General features: G+C 48.6%; 4 protein-coding genes across 5 annotated transcripts; 2 read left to right on the top strand and 2 right to left on the bottom strand.

The window, feature by feature from the left end:
* Positions 1-211: 211 nt before the first annotated feature.
* PIH1D2 (PIH1 domain containing 2) lies at positions 212-3507 on the bottom strand. The gene is made up of 5 exons (XM_063311470.1): positions 2822-3507; positions 2357-2480; positions 1889-2137; positions 848-1098; positions 212-728 (listed from the first exon to the last, which is right to left on the bottom strand). The coding sequence occupies exons 1-5, from the start codon at positions 3002-3004 to the stop codon at positions 585-587; spliced, it is 951 nt and encodes a 316-aa protein (XP_063167540.1). The 5' UTR covers positions 3005-3507; the 3' UTR covers positions 212-584.
* A 798-nt stretch (positions 3508-4305) lies between these two features.
* Positions 4306-7580, top strand: NKAPD1 (NKAP domain containing 1). The gene is made up of 6 exons (XM_063311138.1): positions 4306-4450; positions 4793-4896; positions 4993-5093; positions 5329-5487; positions 6061-6114; positions 6712-7580. Exons 2-6 carry the CDS (start codon positions 4828-4830, stop codon positions 7211-7213), a joined length of 885 nt encoding a protein of 294 aa, XP_063167208.1. The 5' UTR covers positions 4306-4450; positions 4793-4827; the 3' UTR covers positions 7214-7580.
* A 1454-nt stretch (positions 7581-9034) lies between these two features.
* TIMM8B (translocase of inner mitochondrial membrane 8 homolog B) lies at positions 9035-9933 on the bottom strand. Its single transcript, XM_063311487.1, has 2 exons — positions 9803-9933; positions 9035-9616 (listed from the first exon to the last, which is right to left on the bottom strand). The coding sequence occupies exons 1-2, from the start codon at positions 9890-9892 to the stop codon at positions 9449-9451; spliced, it is 258 nt and encodes an 85-aa protein (XP_063167557.1). The 5' UTR covers positions 9893-9933; the 3' UTR covers positions 9035-9448.
* Positions 9934-9964: 31 nt separating this feature from the next.
* On the top strand, positions 9965-19900 carry SDHD (succinate dehydrogenase complex subunit D). Of its 2 annotated transcripts, none has more exons than XM_063311486.1 (4): positions 9965-10052; positions 11936-12058; positions 13910-14054; positions 19284-19900. In XM_063311486.1, the coding sequence occupies exons 1-4, from the start codon at positions 9986-9988 to the stop codon at positions 19447-19449; spliced, it is 501 nt and encodes a 166-aa protein (XP_063167556.1). In that variant the 5' UTR covers positions 9965-9985; the 3' UTR covers positions 19450-19900. The 2 variants fall into 2 exon arrangements, with proteins under 2 accessions (XP_063167556.1, XP_063167555.1); XM_063311485.1 differs by having other exon boundaries at positions 13850-14054.
* Positions 19901-20130: the final 230 nt, after the last annotated feature.

The following is a 20130-nucleotide window of genomic DNA, read 5'->3' as shown; positions in this document are numbered from 1 at the left end:
GTTAAAATGGCAAAACAACGTGGGTGGCTTAAAACAATTAGCAGTTGGAGAAACAAGTTGACTTGGGGTTCAAAAGATCAGTGTTGTAAGTGTGTTCTTTTTTTAAACCACCCGTATGGTATTTCCCCTGGTTCTCTTAAGATGTCAGCTGAGCACTGGGACTATAGAAAGTTCTCAGAATTGTTAAGAAATAATTGAAATACAGAAATGATTGAAAATAATAGCTTTTCCTTTATTGTTTCAGTTAATGGAGAAATTATTCAAGATACCAAGTTCATTTATTTGTTAATCTCTTATAGTTACACTGCAGTAGAAACTATGCCTTCAGAACAATGTTCAGAGTAAATGTTAAAACATGTACTTGGGAGTGCATTTTATCTCCAGGCCATGCTCCTGAGTTTTTGCATCCCCAAAGGGGAGCAAGAATTTCAGCCTTAAAACTCAGAGGAGTAAAATGTAGGCATGAAACCAGTATGCTTAATATTAACCTGTGCATAATGTTGAATAGGAAGTGCTGAATGAGGACATGTAAGTGTATCAACACAAGTGTGGGGGGGTATTCACACACACTGGATTGGCTAACGTCATTTTCCCTTATACACAGGCATTGTGATGAGCAAGATCCCTTTCTTTTTATAAAAAGTTGCTGATGTTGCTTCTTCATCCACAGACTCTGGAAGATCCACCTGCAATCTGTATTTTTCAAGGCAGTCAATCAAGACATCATCCTGAAATGGAAAAGAAGATTCAGGGAGGCACTTGAGATTCACATGGGGCTGGCTGGCTGGCTGGCTGGCTGGCTGGCTGGCAAATGTGGGGGATAATATGCAATTTGTAGTGGCCTCACCTTAGAAACACTCAGGTTGCACTCAGACACACAGCAAATGTCTGGCAATTCAATTTTCAGTTCAATTTCTAGGGGCTTCTCATTTGCATCCTTCTTGGTAGTGATTTCATAGGCAGGCTTGTACACCTCTGGCCTGTTTGTGGTGGAAATCTCTTCAATTAGACGCTTTTTGGAAGGGGCGGGGTTCTTTGGTGGCAGAACAAGGCCGCTGCTGTCCTCTGCCATGAGGCTTCTCAGTTGGCTGAGTGTCACTTCTAAAGGTGATTTTCAGATACAAGAGTTCAGACAAGTAAACGGATCGTATTTCTACCGAACAAAAGGGTCAGTTAAATGCCCTGCCTGTTCTCCTGCTTCAGGGTGGCTTTTGGAGAAGCAGCTCCCAAGGGGGCAAACAACTGCCTACCTTTCTTTGCACGGCGGCCTAGTCACAGTACAGTAGGATTGTTAACAGACGAAAGAAATCTTGACCGCCACAATTGCACTGTTAATCAAGTGTGGGAATATGACGCACTTCTGTACGGTGTACATGCACGCTTTTCAATGCATGTCTAGAGAAAGGCATTCCCATCTGTTTCAAATAAAGAGGATGCCTCTTAAGGTAATACTTGCCAACTGCAATATTTTATAAATACTTGTATTATTTTTCACATTTCTATACTGCCCTAAGACTCAGGTATCATCTAGAAACAAATTCAGTAAAGCCATTCCTGTTAAAAGTAGTATCAGATCAGTTAATTCATTAAGACATTAATAATATTTGCCCAATGTTGACTGGCAGGTATCAAACGCTCATTTAAAAAGTAACGATTTTCAGTGCCTTATGAAATGCTGGAGCCAAATGGCTTCAGGAGGCAGCGTAGTCATACAGTGGGGAGCATTACAGAGAAGGCCTTCCTCCTGGTCCACGTCCCTCTTCTCGTGGGTCCTCTCTAAATCCTCAGATGGGCCTCTCTAAGTATGTCAGATGAGCAGAATCTGGTTGGATAAGGCTCCCCTGCTCCCGCCGGCACGCTTTGGAGCAGCATCTTGAATGTCGCTTACCTCCTTTGCTGGAGTAGTTCTGGGACAAAGCCAAGGGGGGCTGTCCTCTTCTCAAGCGCTCCCTCATCCTTTCAAGGCTTCCTTTCAGTTTAAATTTTGCCACTCTAGAGGAGTGGGACAAAGTGATGCTGTAATGTTCCGTGACGTGCTTGAGTGACGTGCATATCAAACGATCCTTCTCTGCTGGGTTATCCTTGACTTGCTCAAGAACAGATGGATTGTACGCAATATCAAGGATGTTGTAGATCTCTGCAAGAAAAGCAAGTGCTGTTCTTCCTTCCGCAAGTATTTCTTGCCTTAGTTTACTATTCTGCTAGCTGTTGTCATGCAAGGTTCCTTCCTGACATCTTGCTCCCATCCATCCCCAACGTCTCTTTTGAAAGGGACAAAGCAATATAATGCCCTCAAACAAAGCTGTAGAAATAACTGCAGTATGCGCAAGCTAGCTAAGATTTTAATAACGATTACCTGAGTTATCCGATAGTGCCTCCATTTTGCCAGCACTCAATGGAACCGGCTCCAAGGGTGATTTAGGAGCAGGGATCCTATTCCAACTGCACAGGTTTATGAACAGGTAGGTTTTGGTAGGTTCCTATGAGAAAAGAACAAAAAAACCCTACATTCTTAAAGCAAATTCGTATAATCAACAAGCAGATGTTCACGTCAAGCAATCTCTCCTTTACTGCTCTATTAACTGAAAACATGATAGTGCACCTGGAATATTTTGATAGTCTTATCAATTCCTGATGCAAAAAGAAAAATAGTAAATTCTGAAATTGTAACAGGCCAGAGAACACTTAATCAAACACACACATACACCCAGCATACGGTGCAGTATTTCCAAGTCAAAGGAAGGTTTGGCATTCTGCTAAGGACAGAAATAGTATCTGACCCTTCACCTTTCTTGGCTGTTGCTCAAGTGAACTGACATACCAAGATGCAGGTCTGCAGGCACATGCATGGCTCTGGGGGAGCACAATGCTGCTTTGCATCCTTTAGTTGCTGCTGCATGAACTGGCGATAACTTTCAGGGTTGTTCTCGGCCATGTCATCCAGCATTGCCCACAGCTGAGTTGTTTTTGTAACCATCTCCTCTGAGCTGCAGAGGGCTTCCATGGTTGCTCCTTAACAGTGAAAAGATGCTGCCGTGGAGGCTGTAACAGGTAATGGAAAGTATTTCGATCCAAAGGTCTTCAGTGATGCTGCAGAGCTTGTGTTGGTGGTGTCAGACCTAACTGGATAAAAATGGTTGTCCATTCAGAACTTCTACTGCCCCTCTAAAGGCTTTCACCATTAGCCCCTAACATAACTGGGTGTGCATGAATGAGTTAGGCCCATCAGCCTGCCTGCCATGTCTTCTTCTGGCAGGCTTCCTAGTCTAGTTAAAAACCCCACCGGACCATACAGAAATGGGAGCTTTATTTCCCCCTATTTATTCAATATATATTTGGCCTCTGCTGTGCTTGATGGAGCTAAGAATGGCACGAAATAAACAATAGCATCATGATTAACCCTCTGAAAGGCAACCATCATGAAAAAGCTCATAAAAGATGGTAGGAGGCAGCAGGATCCACCGGTCTAGATTTGCCTCCCAGCAGGGCAGCGATGGAGGGCCCCTGGCTGAAGTCGGGTGGCTGCCCTCCTAAGATACCTCTCTCCCGTCCAGCCAAGATGCCTCCAGAGCAGTGCTTTCCAACCTTAGCAACTTTAAGAGGCGTGGACTGGGGCATGGCTGGGGAATTCTGGGAGTTGAAGTCCATGCCTCTTAAAAGTTGCCAAGGTCGGAAAACACTGTTCTGGAGTTTTAAAAGGCTTGACACGGGCATCATGCAGTGGCTCCAGGCTTGGGGCCCCAGCGCCAGGGCGTTGTGCAGCCCTTACACCCGCCTGGCAGGGATGCGACCGCGGGCCACCTGTTGAAGAAGAAGGGGCGGCAATTGGCGGTGGCGACGGCTGGATTGGCTTTTCGGCCCCCTTTTCTCCCGGCAGACCCTAGGAATGGGGGACCATGGGGGCAACTGGAAGAGGCATCTCTTTGGGCCCTCGCCCCTGCCCTACCCCGCTTCAGCCCGTCCCAGCCACAGATGATGGGAACTGCCCTCCCAGCCGTCTCCAAGGCGCCGACTTGGCCCAGGGGGCGAAAGCGCACGAGCGGTGGGGACTTCGCCCCCATCATCCCCAGCCGAAAGCGGCCGGCGCAACGAACCGTGAATTATGGGAGGGGCACCCGAGCAGCTGCGAGAGCGGACCGGCGCAAAAGAACCAATCTCGCCGCCGTTAGCAGGCAGCCGCCCGTCGTCATGGCAACTCCGGAAGCGGCCTCGCCGGAAGTGGCGCCGCCGCCTTCCGCCGGCCCGCTCGCTCGGCCGCGCTCGCGGGTTCCGGGGCCTGGGCCAGCCACGGTGGCGGCGCGGCGCGAGGCACGCTCCCGTCCTGGGGCCGGCGGGGAGGACGCCTGAAGGGGCGCAGGCTGCGACGCGGGGCCTGGGCGGAGTCGCGGCTTCCCGCCGGCGCTGCGTGGCCTCCCGTCCCTCGGGTTGGCCCGCCCAACAACCCCGCGAGGTAGGTCGAAGCGGAAGCCCCTGCAGCCGGTCTCCGTCGCGTCGCGCCCCTAAGGCGGATTCCGGGACCGGGCCCTCCAGGCGAGCCAGGCTCCCCGCGGAGCTCAGCGGGCCAGCGAGCCACGTCCTGCCCTTCCCGGGCCTCTGCGCTCTCCGCTCCGTGGGGTCCCTTGGCTGGGCCTTCCCGCCTCCTGCCGGAAAGGAGACTCGCCGTTCCAGACCGTGGTACCGAACGGCCCTCCATCCCTTTCCCTCCCTCCCTTCTTTCCTTCCTTTCTTTTTCCTTCTTTCCCCTTCCCTTCCCCTTCCCTTCTTTCCTCCCTCACTTCCCCTTTCCTTCCAGGGTATTTTCTTCGCTGCCTGTTTGGTGCAGAAAGGATGTCCCGTGTCCCTTTGGGAAAAGTCCTTTTGCGGAATATCATTCGCCACACTGACGCACACAACAAGGTAAGGGAGCAGGGTGCTGGTTTCCTCCTTGTTGTTCCCATAAAAAAAGCACCCCAGCTTGTGCCCTTCCTCAGTGGGTTTCTTTGCCCACCTCAGATTCAGGAAGAGTCAGAAATGTGGAAAATACGGGAGATGGAAAAGCAGAGCCAAGAGATACACTGGAGCAAACACGAGAGGACTCTTCTGAACAGCCCCAGGTAGGACTTGGGCCGGCTGGCAAACGGTCCTCTGCTTTGAAACTTTGAAACATCGCTCAAGTTTTTTAGTTCAGCCAAAGCTGCACTGGTGGAAGTGGTTCCTTGGTTTATTCCACTGGATGTCTGCAGGGCAGCTAAGGTGGGCGGGCGGTTTGGTGGACCTTGTTTCTGACTCCTCCTGCTAGGGAGGCTTCGCCCGCAACCCTTGGAAACCCAACTCTCGTTGCCTCTGCAGCAGCCGGATGCGTAGCGATGGGTTCGACGAGGAGAGCCAGCAAGCCACCTGGAGGGCAAGGAATGTGCCGGTTATGGCAGTGACCATTGAAGATGACCTTCATCACGCCCGGTACTGGAACAAGAAGCTCTACGAATGCGAAGCTAACGTGCCAGACAGGTGCTGTCCCTCAAAGGGGAGGTGTCCCAAGAAAAAAATTAAATATAAGGCGACAGGCCTGTTTCAGTGCAAAATGTTACTGGAGTCAGCAGTGGAGAGGCTTTTCACGTTGAGGCACTCCCTGGGTGGAAGTTGCCCCAGTAATCAAAACAGGCAGCTCTGCCAAGTGAGGCTGCGTACTTCATGGGCTGCCTGTAGGACACTGGTTGGCAACAGCTTCCCCAACTGGCAAGGAGGTGTCTGTGCCAGCCTTGCCTGGAGACGTTGCAGACCAAATGCAAATTGGGGACTCCCGTTATTTTTGTCTTTTCCCAGGCCGTGTTTTCCTGGAGAAGCAACATACAAGCGCTGTTTCGCTGCTGTTGCTCTTTCCGTCTGCAAACCACCTTTTTGCCTTCCAAGTGTTTTTGCCTTCACAGCAACGTAAATAGGAGTGCTGTCACGTAACCTTCACCACCACCATCTGCAGCCTAAAGAGGTGGAGTCCAGGAAAGTGGTGTCATATGACTTGTCTGCAAAAATAGTCTGTGTGTAATCTTCATCTGCTTGGTCCTTTTTTTTTTTTTTTAACAGATGGGGCCACAGTGGCTACAAAGAGTTGTATCCAGAAGAATTTGATACAGACAGGTAAAGTGCAAATTTGCCTTCAAAATACCAAAATCCTGAATGGCTCCCCTTGGACGTTAAAAAGGTCCAGGCCTTAGATTTCTGCCTTCTGTCTACCCGTTTATGTAGTAGTCAAAAACTTTTGCTTCAACACTAAATGCAATTTCCTCATCCCACCCTGGAGGAAAATTGGTTAGTTCAAATCATCCAGGTTCAGACTCTGGTTTATGGTTTTGTTTTGTCCACTAATTAAAATTTCTGGGATACAGGAGCATGTGAGTTTCATGGATATGACCTTCTGCATACACAGCCTCACTGAATCTTTTCTTCAGCTTCTAGAATTGGGCAGAGAGATCTGAAATATACCACAAATGGCTTGATAAAGCTACTTCACCTCATGTTGCCCAATACGGTTTCCAGCTTTTTAAAACTGAGATATATCAGAGAGAAGAAACGCCACTACGAAGTATTATTTGGGCTTAAATATTTGCGACCATGGTTCAGCTAAAAGCAGCTTAGGAAGCTTTTATTTCTTTTAGCAGGATCACTATTTTTTCCAGTTACTAACTTTCAAACAAGATGCCCCAAACTGAAACACATCTTGGTTGTGTTTTGCAGTGACCGGGAGCCAGATGAGCAAAACTCTGTGAATGGAAAAAGAAAATCCCCATCAGGCAGAGAGTCTTCTGCGAAGCTGCATAAAAGGAAAAAGGCCAAAAAGTCACACAGGAAGAAGCAGAAAAAGAAATCTCACAAGAAGAAGAAGAAGAAGAAACGAGAGCTGCTGAGCACGGTGGCGGGTTCTTCCCAGGAGTCTGAATGTTCGGAGGGGGAGCCTGCCAAGAGGAGGAGGAAGCGCCACGCCAAGGGCAAGAAGGCCTCAGCCGAGCCCCCTGCCGCCTCCTTGGGGCCAGGCAGCGGCTCTAGCAAGGCCAGCAGCTGCCTCTCCAGCCATTCCGGGGACAGTAACCCGGAGAGGGAGCCGGTGAGGAGGAGGAGGAAGCGTCATGCTTCCCTGTCTGAGAGAGCGGGGGAGAGGGTGCCCGAGAAGCGCAGCAAGAGGAAGAACTGGAAAGTAGCAGCAGATGAGAATTCTGAGGACAGCTCAGAGGAGGACTAGGACCAAGCTCTGGGGGCTGATGGGCTCGGAGAGGTAGAGCTTCCCTCCGGACGCAGTCCTGCTGAGAGCAAACTTGGATTTGGTTCGGCTGGCAGGGGCAGGGGGTAATTTTGGCTTCCCGTGGGCCAGAAAACAAAGGCTTGGATTCCTTTTGCTCGCGCCAGATTCCAGCCGGACAGTCCTTTTTTTCACGTTGGGATGGACCTTTCCATTGCAAAGTTCTGCTCTTGAAGACAGCAAGAACTGTGGATGATTTCGGCTCCCCTTTGCCTTTAAAAAAAACCCTGGAATTTATTTTTTAATTGCTAAGATCTACAGTTGGATTGCAATAAAGCATGAGGGGGAGAGGTGAGATGTTCCCCAGGCAGGCAGGGAGGGGTCTCTGATTTGAACGTGTCCTCTCCTGTAGGGAGCTACATGGTAAGGGGACAGACTGGCTTAGAGAAAACCAAACTCACCCGATTGTAACTTCAGGGTAGGCTAACTAGCCAACCTGTGAAGAAATGGAGACCGCTGCCTCTCCACACCTGGAAGAATGCAGGTCATCCTGTCCGTTAACTTGCCATTGTTACTAGATCATGGTCTCCAATCACCCCTCTTTGTTTTGGCAGGATGAGTCCTCCTCCTTAAATTATCTCTTGCTGCAATAAGTTAACGCCAGAGAAAACAGAGTGAAGGCCGAGCTCTTGGCTTCTTGTAGCCACGGCTCATGCGGTTAATAGGAATGTGCAACAGCAGAGGAACTGCTCCTCTTCGTGCAGTATCGCTAGGTTAACATTTAAGATACAGAATTGCAGCCATAAAGAGCTATGCTGTGGGCTAGCTGTTTTTTTGCAAAGCTCTTCATGGCTCCCTAATGCTTGCTAGGTGACCTCAAGACGGCTGTGGAAGAACTCACTAAAGTACATTCCCAGCATACAGCCCAAATCACGTTTGCCTCCTGCCTCCCCAGGTACTGCTGTGAACTGCAGCTCTGCAAGAGGCTGGGCTCCCAGATGCAGGGTCCAAAGCTTCTTTAACAAACTCCACTTCCCAAAAACTGGGGGAAGCCATGCATTTAACAGCCTTTGGTCATCAAGAAGCATACTAAGCAGGACTGCTGAAAACGTAAGGCACTAGAGCAGAACAGTTCCCTGTGGCTGCCCATCCCCATTTTCCCTTCAGAGTTTCTAAAATATTCCTCACTTCAACATTCTGCCAGAGCTTTGTTTTTAACATATTTTTCTCTTGGTCTCCCCAAACAAAATTGTCCAGCATTAAATGTCCGTGGATTGATCCTGTTCTAAAGGTTAGAATGACAGGCCTGTTTTTTTTTTTTTTTGTCCTTTATGGTACAGGGATAATATAAAATGTATTTTTGGAAATAATTGTTGCTATGAGAAGCAAAGCCATTGAAGTTATTTCTATGAAAATCTAAAACTATTTTTTTATACATACAAAATACTGGCATGAATCAGTTTAAATGGTCTGCAAGAATAAACGATGTTGAATTTTAGCCAAAAAAGCAGGCGGTCTTCAACTGCATTTCCGATTTGGGCTGGGGGAGCAAAGGTTCTCAGGTTACATTCAGGGGATGTACGTCTGACACAGAAAGTAAGAAATCTAAAAGACAAGTTGTTCTACAGAGAGGAGCAAGGGTGGATTTCTTTGCATCTTTCATTACCCCTTTGAAAAGGTGACATTTGACTGTTGCTCTGACTGAAAACAGCAAGGCCTGCACAGCACTGTAGCCTGAGGGGCAGTTTTGTACTCTGTTGTGTGACTATAATCACATGGACTAAATTTATGGGTGGACATGTTGTGCAAAGCCAAGCAAGCAGGTTTATTCAATAAAGCGTTCATTTAATTATGGATCATCATATTGTACAAACGTAGCCAGCGGCGGGATGAAGTAAACATTCGACTAATACTCCCCAGTGTTACTGTAAGGTTAAATCAGAACAGAATTAGCTGGTGCCAAAAGCTCAACGGAGAATATATTACATTTCTCTTGTGCGGATATGAACAGCGACTTCAGACCCACCCAAATCATTTCGGGCAGCATTACTGGACTGAATCTTTACATCCCCCTGTGAAGAACAAATGCTATTCTCCTGTGATCGGACAAGCCGGCTGATTTAACACGGGGTGCATTCACTCCTCCTCCTCCGGTGCCGCCGCAGAAGAGCAGCCCTCCAGCGCCGTCCCGCCGCTCGGCCGGCGCGCGCCTCTCCCACCAGCCCTCCGGGGCCCGCGTCAGTGGCCGCCCTTCTGCATGAGCTGCGCGAAGCGGCTGGTGACGGACAGGGTGGTGTCGATGAAGCGGTTGACGCAGTTGGCCAGGCAGGTCTCCGTCCGGGAGTCCAGCTTGGAGCCGGGCTTGTCCACGCACTTCTCCCAGCAGACCTCCATGAAGCTGTGGACCTGGGGGGGAGACCGCGCAGGGGGAGATCGGCGCGCTGACGGCGGGCGCCCCCCACCGCCCCCCCGGCCCGCGCCCCGCCCCGGCCGGCCTCCCCCCCCACCCCGGCCGCCTGCGCCGCGCCGCGCCTGGCCTGGCCGACCTCGCAGGGCGGTCCGGAGGACAGCAGGGGCGGGCCCTCAGCGCACCTGGGCGGTGAGGCGCGCCCGCTGCTCCTCGGCCGCCACCAGCCGCTGCAGCTCCGAGACCTCGGCCTCCTGCCCCAGCTCGGCCGCCATGAGGGAGCCGCCGCCGCCGTCGCCAGCAAGTCCCGCCTCCCGCGCGGCGCTTCCGCTTCCGGGCGTCCGATGCCCTTGTTCGTCCCGGGCAAGATGGCGGCGGCGCTGCGGCTCTGGCGGGCTGGGCGGGGCTGGCCTCGGGACGGGCGCGCCGCGGCCGGTGAGTGGGGGTCGGCGGGCCCCTCGGCGGGGCCTCCCTTCCGACGGGGCGCGGGGGGCCGAGCTGCCTGCTCCCGGCCTCCAAGGGCCGTCCTGGCCGTGGGGGTGGTGGAAAAGGACGGCGCGCCAGCCTTCCCCAACCGGGCGCCCGCGCGGCTGCCCAGCCGTCCCGAGGCCCGGCCTGGCCCGGCCCGGCCCTTTCTGCGGCGGGGGCTCCTCTGAATGGGACCCTTCTCGCGGGCCTGAATGGGGCGTCTCCTCCCCCCCATTTGGGGTCGCGGCTGCGGTTCCCGTTCCCTTGTCTGCTTTGCCGGCTGGGAAGCCCAGGAATCCCCTCTGGGCCGGGATGCAGTTGCTGCTCCCTGAATAAAGCAGTAGGAAGAGGGCAAGAAGGAGCGGCTGTGCCTTCCTTGGGTAGAGGCCGAGAGATAACGGGTACAGCACGTGTGAATTGTGGCAGATAAGGTGCTCCTTCAGGCGGCTGTGAGAGGGACCTGCAGAGTGAATTGTAACGGGCCATGTTGTAAGCCAGTGTTTCTCGATCCTGGCCACTTTCCGATGTGTGGACTGCAACTCCCAGAATTCCCCAGTTAGCTTTCTGGGAGTTGAAGTCCACACATCTGGAAGTGGCTGCCAAGGTTGAGAAACACCGTTTTAAGCCGGTGGCAGCCTCAAGGCATAAACAGTCCTGGTTGTCTCGGCCAACTGCCTGTTGTTTGCTGTGTCGGTGCTGCATTAGCTTCTAAGATCCAGTGGACTTACACCTGCTGCACCCTTGGCAGGTGTTTACCTTGATCAAAGGGGAGGATTGTCAGGAATCTGAGTCAGAGACCTCACCCTCTAGTTTGACCCTGCCCAGATGGACTTCAGGCAGCAGTTTTGCCTTCAGGCAGCAGTTTTGCCTTACTGGAGCTAAGCTGAGGGCTCTACCTTGGGAGTTTTGCAAGCAAAGAATGAGCTGTCTTGCTGTTCTGCACGCATTTAACAGTGTAAGCCTAATCATTTTTTCCACTCATGTGCAACAAACGCTTTTCTGCAAGGAACAGTACAATACAAGAGTGTACTGTGTGTATTGCAAGGAATCAGCGCACACAGTACACACTGATTCCATTACATAATGCACTCAACCACAAGCTAATTACTGTAATAACATTTTAGTGTAGCATGGTGTGTGAACCCAGTCCATTTGTTCAGTGAATGGTTTGGTGTGTCGTGCAAACGTAGAAGCTTGAGCTAATTCACTGAGCTATGATTTAGTTAATCAGGGCTAAACATATAGAAACATCGTCTGTGACATCCTCCTGCAGTCTGGTGCTGTTCAGGTGTGTTGAGTGTGAAACCCCAAGAATTCCATTCAACACAGCAACAGCCACATTGGCAAACAAAGTCTTGGGTTCACTTTTCCATCAGCTAACAGTTTGGGAAGACTGCTTTGTGGTGTTGGAATGCTTCCAGAGTCACTGCAAAACTGGAATTTGAAGGATATCCAGTTTTAACTGTTCCTTGTCTTTGTTACTGGTCCCCATTAACTTATGGGCTGCTTTACACATTCATGTTCAAGTGAAGATATACAGATTTGGGGCACACTTTTCTACACTGTGAAATAGTCCTCAGAGGACCTACGGTGCCATCAAGGCTGCTTAATGCTTCTGGAACCCATGTTTCTGTTTGAAGAAAGCATGCTTCAGTAGATAGGTGAGCTGCTGTGTCGTCGCTGCATTGAAGCTTGTTTTGATTTGTACACTCTACAGCTTGGTCAAAGGGCTCTTTTTATATTTCAAGCATTGCAGTAGTGTGTTATCATAGTGTGTAATAGGCATTAGTGGGATCTGGAGATCAAAGCGTTCTTATTTACAGAATAAAATGTATTTATTCTGCCCACAGTTCTCCTGAACAAGTTTCTCTTGGCTAGACCAGTTACTGTCTTGACTAGACCAATTGAGGACTATCATCACCATCATCATTATCATCAGACATGCAAATTTCACACATCTCCCAGGAGTTTTGGTAGGTCTCTCTTTAGTTCCTTCTTTGTGCTTTTGCTTCTAAGTTCCATGGTTCATTGACCCCAATCTGAGGGTGGGAAAAGAAACAGGAACCAATAGAAGAGGGTATAGGTAGCTCAGGGTTGAACTGTGGAAGCCTTGGTGTTCTCTGAGCTTGGTTGCGTCAGGTAACATCATCAGTGCTAGAAGGGAGTGAGGTTTGCTCCCTGTTTATATACAGTAGCTTGCCCTGGCAGTGTTGGTGGGGGTGTGGTTTTCTCCTGGGTAGTTCCTTGATTTGGGTATTGTTTACTACTTGATTATCTGGTGTTAATCCTGGTGTTAACCCCTGCTTATCTGAGTATTGATTGCTGGCCAAGGAAATGTTCTAGTCTTTTTGTTTCCCTTTTAGCTTTTTTTATTGTCTCTTTTGAATGGTGTGTAAATGTCTTATGTGCCTGTAGATGGCTGACTTGTCTGAGTACCAAGCTTCCAGGAATTCCCTAATGTTTTTAGATTTAGTTTGGTCTAGGATGCTGACAGTTTCCCAGTTTCCTCAGCATCCTAGACCAAGCTGACCTTGTTCTTTTTTTACTTTGTTCTTTCTTTTATTTTGCTTTCTTTATTTTTTCATTTCTTGTTAACTTTTATCTTTTTATCTTAAAATTTTAATAAAGTTTAATTAAAAAACATAACAATTCAACTACGGCAAGTGTGAAGAGACAGGACTTACGGCTCTTCTAAAAACAGCAGAGTGGGAGCCATCTGGACTTTGGGGGAAACCTTGTTCCGGAGGTTTAAATTAAAGGCCTTTTGTCTAGCAATGGAAGCCTGGTGCACTGGTTCACAGTATCGATTCTTGGAAAGCTTAGATGTTACTTCGTTTACTATAAAGAAATAAAAAAGCAAGTTTCTAGTCCTCATGACTGTGGAAATAAATTTGGGAGTTTGGGCACATACAGGCTGTGCGGGCAAAAGCTTCAATATCTAGAAGGCCAAGTTTCGATAGTCTCCTTTTGAAGGCTGTCTGTCTCTCTCTTCTGAGCTCCACTTATGGTCCTTTACCAAAACACTCTCAAGAGTCCCTCTTTTGCTTGTACATTTATGCTTACCTGCCTGCTCCCTGCAACCTTCCAAAAAGGTATGCAAATACCCACTCTTTGGATTCAGAATATGCACACAGCCAACTGATGAGCAATTTCCATAAATTGTCGTAGTCTGCAAAATTTGGGCTCCTGATTTCCTGGCGGGGTCAGGCAGAGAATATTTCTGCTGTAGGTTATGTAGCTACCCACCCTCGTCAGCTCTGGATGTTTCTGCACCAAGGCTGGGCTTGCGTGTCGTGCCCCTGTGGTTGGATTGGGTGTAGCATGTTGTGTGGTAGTGTGTCAGTTGTAATTTAGAACCTGGTATGCCCTGGGAACCCGGCCGTGATTTTTCTGTGGTGGAAGTTGTCCCCACCCAGCCATTTTAATAACGGTGCTTATTTTCAGCTCAACCAAACAAATGTGCTTTGTGGCTTAGTGCAATGGGTGAACCGAATCTACCATTGGGTGAAGCTGGGCCTTCGCAGTGGGGCTCTCCCCAGGGGCAGCCTGTGTGGTCTGCCTAAGCCTCTTTCCTGCAGTCTGCTCAGCCTCAGGATACGGAGAAGAGCTGTGCTTGCTCGGTTTTCCGCATTTTGGTCTTTGCACTTGGGAGGGTCAGTCAGTTTAATCCTCTGGTGTGAGGCTTCAGCGTGTTTCATTTTAATACCCCCTTTGAAGGGGGGAGGGACCTCCTGATTTGCTCCATAGTATCTTACGTTGAGCAGTTACTCCCAGCTCTCGAGCAAGCCATTTCTTGGGCATTAAAGTGCTGCATCTGTTGGCAGCTGGTTCGGGGGGCGCCTCTCTACACTGGACCAGCGAGCGAGCAGTCAGCGTCCTCCTGCTTGGACTCCTGCCAGCAGCCTATCTGTATCCTGGAGCGGCTGTGGACTACTCCCTGGCAGCAACTCTCACACTCCACGGTCACTGGTAAGTCGGGAGCGAAGCAGGCCCACCAGACGGATGCCTGCTGTCTCTTAACGGTTTGTATGGTAGGGAGTTCAAAGGGGGGAGCTGCCCTATAGAAAGGCTTGGGGTGGGGAGTGGGGCAGCCTATTTATTTATTTATTGAAAACACTTACACGGCCGCCCATCTTGTACCAAACTGGGTGGCTTGTAACCAAAAAATAAAACAACCTCAACGCACGATAAGAAACGTTAAAACCAAAAGACCTGGCACGGTAGCCAGATGTAGGCTGCCAGGTTGCTCATCCAGGACAAGTGAGCTTCTGAATAAGGTCACAGCCATAACCCTAGAGAGAGAGATGCTAGTTCTTTGGGATGGACGCCAGCCCCTTTTCATTTTCCTTAGTGCAGTTATAATTTGGTTGTCTACGAGGTTGTAGTTGAAAGAGATTAATAGAAAAGCAACAGTAAATAAAACTATAGTACTTGCGGTAATTATTCATGGAGGGAAACGCGCTGAGAACCACCTGGGGCAGAATACCTCTTTAAAGAATGCCAATTAAATGCCTGCTGGAACAAGAATGTATTTCACCCAGATCTGGGTTAGGTTTTCTAAAATTGCTATAAACTCAGTAGTAAAGCAACAATCTCAGAAGTTGTGATCTGCAACCAGCAGTGGAACACAAGAGATATCCTCCCCCCAACCTCTGTTTTTATTTTAGAAAAGTTGTTACAAGAGAGACAAGATAACACAGGTTTTCCTGAGAAGGGAAGCATTTCACTCACAGGGCAGCGTCCTGCCTCTTCCTTCAGAAAGCAAAGTCATTTGGCTTTTGCTAGAGGAAATCTTTGCTAAGATCTTGCAGCCCATAGAAGTAGCAGGTGCTAGGTCATCTATGTGCCCTGGCTGACACTACGTTAGGATATTTGACACTGGGCCCCTCTTAAGATTGTAGTACTTGAAAACACGAGAGTCATCCTGCAAGCTTAAGATGATGCAGAATTTCAGGGAATTGCGTTTCAGACCTTCTCTGGCCCTTTGTTTCTCCTTTCGACAAGCAGAACTGTGTGGTTTTGCGGGGGGGTGTCAGATAGTTGAAAGAATCTGGAGATACTGGCTGTTCTGTAATACGTTTCTTAGCATTGTGCTCCTGAACCTCAGATGGAGGGGATGATGTGAAGGCTCCCTTTTGGCTTTCAACAATGCAATGCCAGTCATTTGAGCAGGAGAGAGCCTGTAGGGGTCATTCTCTAAAACAATGTTTTTCAAACTTGGCCACTTTAAGATACGTGGACTTCAACTCCCAGAATTTCCCAGCTAGATTCCCCAGCTGGCTGGGGAATTCTGGGAGTTGGTCCACACATCTTTAAGTTGCCAAGTGAAAAACACTGATCTAAAAAGTAGTGTATAAGGCTGCAAAGATCCATTTTATTCTCACTTCTATTTAATTAAGCTTCAATACAGTTAAATACGTTCTCTCTGCAGTTGTAAACATTTTCCCCTTCTGCCACATGAAACATTTCACTTCGGTGACCTCTTGCGACAGGTGCTGTGCCTGGGGCATTTGGGGGTGCAAATGTCCCCAGGACTTATGGTTATTCTCCTCTGGCTAAAGAGGGGAGGGGGGAATGAAGCCTCTCCAGGGCAGCCCCTTTTGTGTCCCTTCAGGCTGCTCCCTGCCATCCAGCAGCAGAATTTAGGCCTTGGGAATTGTTAAGAGGAGGATCTTGAAGGCAGGTCCTTTCCCCTGGGGGCTGTTGAAATACGTTCCTTCCTCTGCGCAGTGATAGCTCAGAACTCAGTCTGGGTTCCTGGAAAGGAGGGTGCCCTTTTTGTGTGCGGGTAAGAAAGTTTGCTTTTGTTGGGGAATGAGAGGACAGTGACTCAGTTGGTCTTTGGCCATCTTTTGATGTCTGGGCCTGCCAGAAGTGAGTTGAGACTTTCAAAAGCAAATGATTTGGAGTTTCTGTTCTCCTTGTGGGCTTCCCTACCTTGTTTCTGGAAAGCCCTTCTTTCTTCTCCAAATATCGCCACACTTGAACAGGAAACTCCACGCCCTTCTCAGAAAGCAGAATTTCCCTCTTCGGCCCCCTTCGATCATTTTAATTCCCCCGTTTGTGGGTTGTGCTCGAAGAGAGGCCTTCGGGGTCTTCCTCTCAGGCCGTCCGTCTGAGAACGTAGAGGCTGGTGGCGTCCTGCAGGCCAGCAGGACCGGTCCCACCGGGGCGCTCGGCATGGGCCTCACGTTCGGTAAGGCAGCCAAACAGCAGGCTGCTTATTCCAGGCATTTTAACACTCATTTGGAGACTGCCTGCCTGCCTGTAACTGAAAATGGTTTCCTAGCCTGTCCTCTGGGATGACCAAGAAATCGTTGTCCTCCACTTGTCTGATTCTTATCGCATCAGTCAACTTCTCAAGGCCAAATGTGACCAGCTGCTTCAATATCTCCTCATAGAACTTAGTTTCTAGTCCCTGCTAGTCATCCTTGCGGCACTTCTCAGCATTTCCTCTACTTTGTCCTGAGTCCTCTTACATTGTGGTGCCCCAAAGTGGACACACTCCCCAAGATGCAATTTAAGTTTGATCACATCCTGTGATTTAGAAACTATATGTGCTGATGCAGCCAAAAATTAAATTGGCCTTTTTTCAGCTGCATTGCACTGTTCCCTGAAGTTCATGGCCGCTCCACCCCAGCTGCATAATTTCCTTTTCTCTGTTGACTGGCATTGCATTTCATCACTGTCTACATTCATACTGTCTGCTGTTATGGTGTAATGAATGCCTATTCTAAAACACTATCAGACTCATGAGCAGGAATTCAAAGATAGCTGATTTATTAAAGAACAGTAAGCAGGATCACAGAGAAAGCTGAGAATGATAAAAGTGCGCCAAATGCAAACTAAAAAACCCTCAGTACAAACAAGATCCCTCCCCCCGTAGAATCTTCCCAAGCTCACAACCCCAGGTGCTCCTAACGGCTTCTGATGGTCTGCGGGAAAAGTCCTTGAGCAGAGAACATAACCCAAACACATTCCAATGAAATGAACACAGATACAGAGCTTGGCACAAGGTTTCACAGCAGCTTCCTCCCAAACAGAAACATGCGTCAGCGCCATGGCATGTGAAACATTATGATGTACAGTACACATTGAAACAGTGAACATGACATCTGGCAGGGGAAAACCCAGGTCCTCCCTCGGAGTAGGGTTTTTTCCCCCTTCTGCAGGCTAATTTTTTGTTTATTATTATTATTATTATAAATTTATTATTATTATTATAAATTTATTGGCCACCCAACTCCAGTGGAGTATAGTGGTGAAGGTGCTGGCCTAGAAACCAGGAGACTGTGAGTTTTAGGCCTCTCTTAGGCAGGAAAGCCGGCTGGGTGACTTTGGGCCAGTCCCTCTCTCTCAGCCCAACCTACCTCACAGGGTTGTTGTTGTGGGGAAAATAGGAGGAGGAAGAAGTAGTAGGTATGTTTGCTGCCTTGCATTACATATAAAAAGGGTGGGGATGATGATGTATTAAATCTAGCTAGGGCATTCCTCACTGATTTTTAGCAAGTGAATGCTCCCTGGGGCATATGCCTCACTTCACGGCTCTGATTTACAAATTACTATATACTCATGGATAAGCGCATCCTCAGATAAGCCAACCCTCAACTTGTTAACCAAAATGCCAAGAAAAATGTGTCACCTGCGGATAAGCCAACTCACATTTTTAATGGTAGTTTGGATAAAAGATTGAGGGTTGGCTTATCCGCGGATGGGCTTATCCACAAGTACATATGGGCAATACAGGTACTTTAAAAAATTATTACTGTATATACTCGCGGATAAGCCCATCTGTGGATAAGCTGAACCCAATTTTGGGGGTGTATTTTGGCACATAAAATCCTTGGCTTATCTACAAGTATATACAGTGGCTTTTTTGCCTAGCAAGTAAATTTCATGGTGGTTCCACCTTTCCTCCCTTTTTCTCCATCCAGAGTGATTGATTGTACTCATCTGCTGAAATTCATGAAGTCAGCCCTCCTAATCTTCCTTGCTTTGGAAAGAAAGCACCCACCTGCGTAGCTTCTTGGCAAGGCTTTTGTCTTTAGTTAACAGGACAGGGAGTGTCTGGACCTCAGAAGGTCCCAGACTCACCCTTTGGCACCTTTAGGCCAAAGGTTCAAGAACCAAGTGATCTGGTTCTTTTATATAACAGAGTATTACATCGTCACCACCACCACCACCACCATCACATTCTTATTCCTTAAAATATTTTGCCTAACGCATAGGTTGTATGCGTAGGTTCTTTCCTTGCTCAAGAGCTTCCAGATTCCAGATCCAGCTCAGGTGAACAGCTGAGAAATAGAATCAGCCATAAAGCCTTGAGCATCTTGTGCAGTTATTGCTCTGATATTTCTTGAGGCTCAGCTACAGTAGAGGGTGAATCAACTGACTGATAGTTTGTCCTGCCATCAGGCCACGACCTGTTTCTAAGTTCAGTCAGTAACTAAAATAATGGGGCTTAAGGAGAAATGGAAGGTAACTGTGATTAGGTCTTTCAGGTGGGGTCCTCCATCAAGATTGGCTTAACCCAGCCTGTCCCAGGTACATGTAGTGACTTAAGGACCAAGCAGATTCCTGTACCTAGTACAGCAGCCCAACTCAGTTGTACTTCCCCACTTTGCTGCCCTGTACAGCTCTAGCTCACCTCAGTGTCTGGTGAACCTCATGCTTGTGTTGCACAGACTCGGCCCCGATCCTGGTCTTTTACCACAGTTGTATTTAACAAGGTTGGCACCTTCAGTCCTCTCTCTGGCTTCTTGAAAATTCCCTTTGACTTCTTGGTGCTTAGAGGAGAGTCAGTCCTCCTCCATTATCGTTCAGTCCCTGTAGAAATACTTAACTCCCATAACTGAGAATATGGGTTGAGTCGGGTGGGAGTTGGAGCACAGTAACATTTGGAGGGGATCACGCCTCCTCGGGCCCATGTTAAAGGTTCTGATCATGCGTGTGTCATTCTCCACAGGCTCAATGTGAACTTTTCAGCCTTCCGCTAAAGGAGTAGGCAGAAATCGAATGAAAAACCCTTTAGAAGTGGGCATACATTCTTCCACAGTGAGGTTTCTCACCACCTTCTGAGTAATGTGAAAAGTGACTGCAAGTTAGGCTAACCAGAGTCAGTTTTGAAAACATTTGGAAGGACTTGAATGTCTTTTCAGCCCGCTTCCTATCCTTTTCCTTTTTCTCCCTTCCTTGCAGGGGTCTTGGGCAACTTGTAACTGACTACGTCCACGGAAAGACATCCATTAAACTGGCCAATGCTGGCCTCTACCTGCTTTCAGCAGCCACCTTTGCTGGCCTCTGCTACTTCAACTACCACGATGTGGGCATCTGCAGGGCAGTGGCCATGCTGTGGAGCCTCTGAGACCTGCCAACAGAATCCAGCGCTTGTTCACCGTGGTCTCTGCTTCTTTACATTATTATTGAGTCTTTGAGTATGGGGGAGAGAGCAACAAAGGGTTTGCTCTGCACGTAGCTGAATGGCTTGAGGGAAACACCCACATCCATGTCCACAGCTGTAGCCATGCAGAAAATCTGGGATCTCTTGCTAAGGAGAGAATTAGATCTGAAACAAGCTCGGATCTGGGAAGAGCACCCAGGCAAAGCTTTGGCATCTACTGGGAGCCACTGCAGATGGGTGGCTGTTTCCCTGTCGAGCGGCAGGCTGGGTGCAGCATCGCTCGTTTTGATCTCTCGCCTCATGTTTTTGGCCCTCTTGTTGCAATGAATGAAGGATGTCTGTGGCATCTTGTGCCATGCAGAAGGGAAGACCTTTGTTTAAACTATGTACAATAAAGGATTTATAGAACCTGTAACTGTTTCTTTCTGAAATCCGGGTTTTACCCGTTCAGTTTTCTCTGAAGGTTCAAGTTTTGATTGGCAGATATATCAGGTATGCTTCCTTTTGATGGCTGAGCTGAATTGAAAAAAAATAGCATTTGCGAAAAGAAAATGGTACAAGTAGTTTTATTTAAGTTCGTATTGCCTTACATCCTTATAAAAAGCAACGGTTTTGGATATATTTCCACCCTGCTTCCCAAACTAG

This window comes from Candoia aspera, chromosome 9 (genome assembly GCF_035149785.1).
Source record: "Candoia aspera isolate rCanAsp1 chromosome 9, rCanAsp1.hap2, whole genome shotgun sequence".
In the NCBI taxonomy this organism is placed as follows: domain Eukaryota; kingdom Metazoa; phylum Chordata; class Lepidosauria; order Squamata; family Boidae; genus Candoia; species Candoia aspera.
This window is presented reverse-complemented; position numbering and strand designations above follow the sequence as displayed.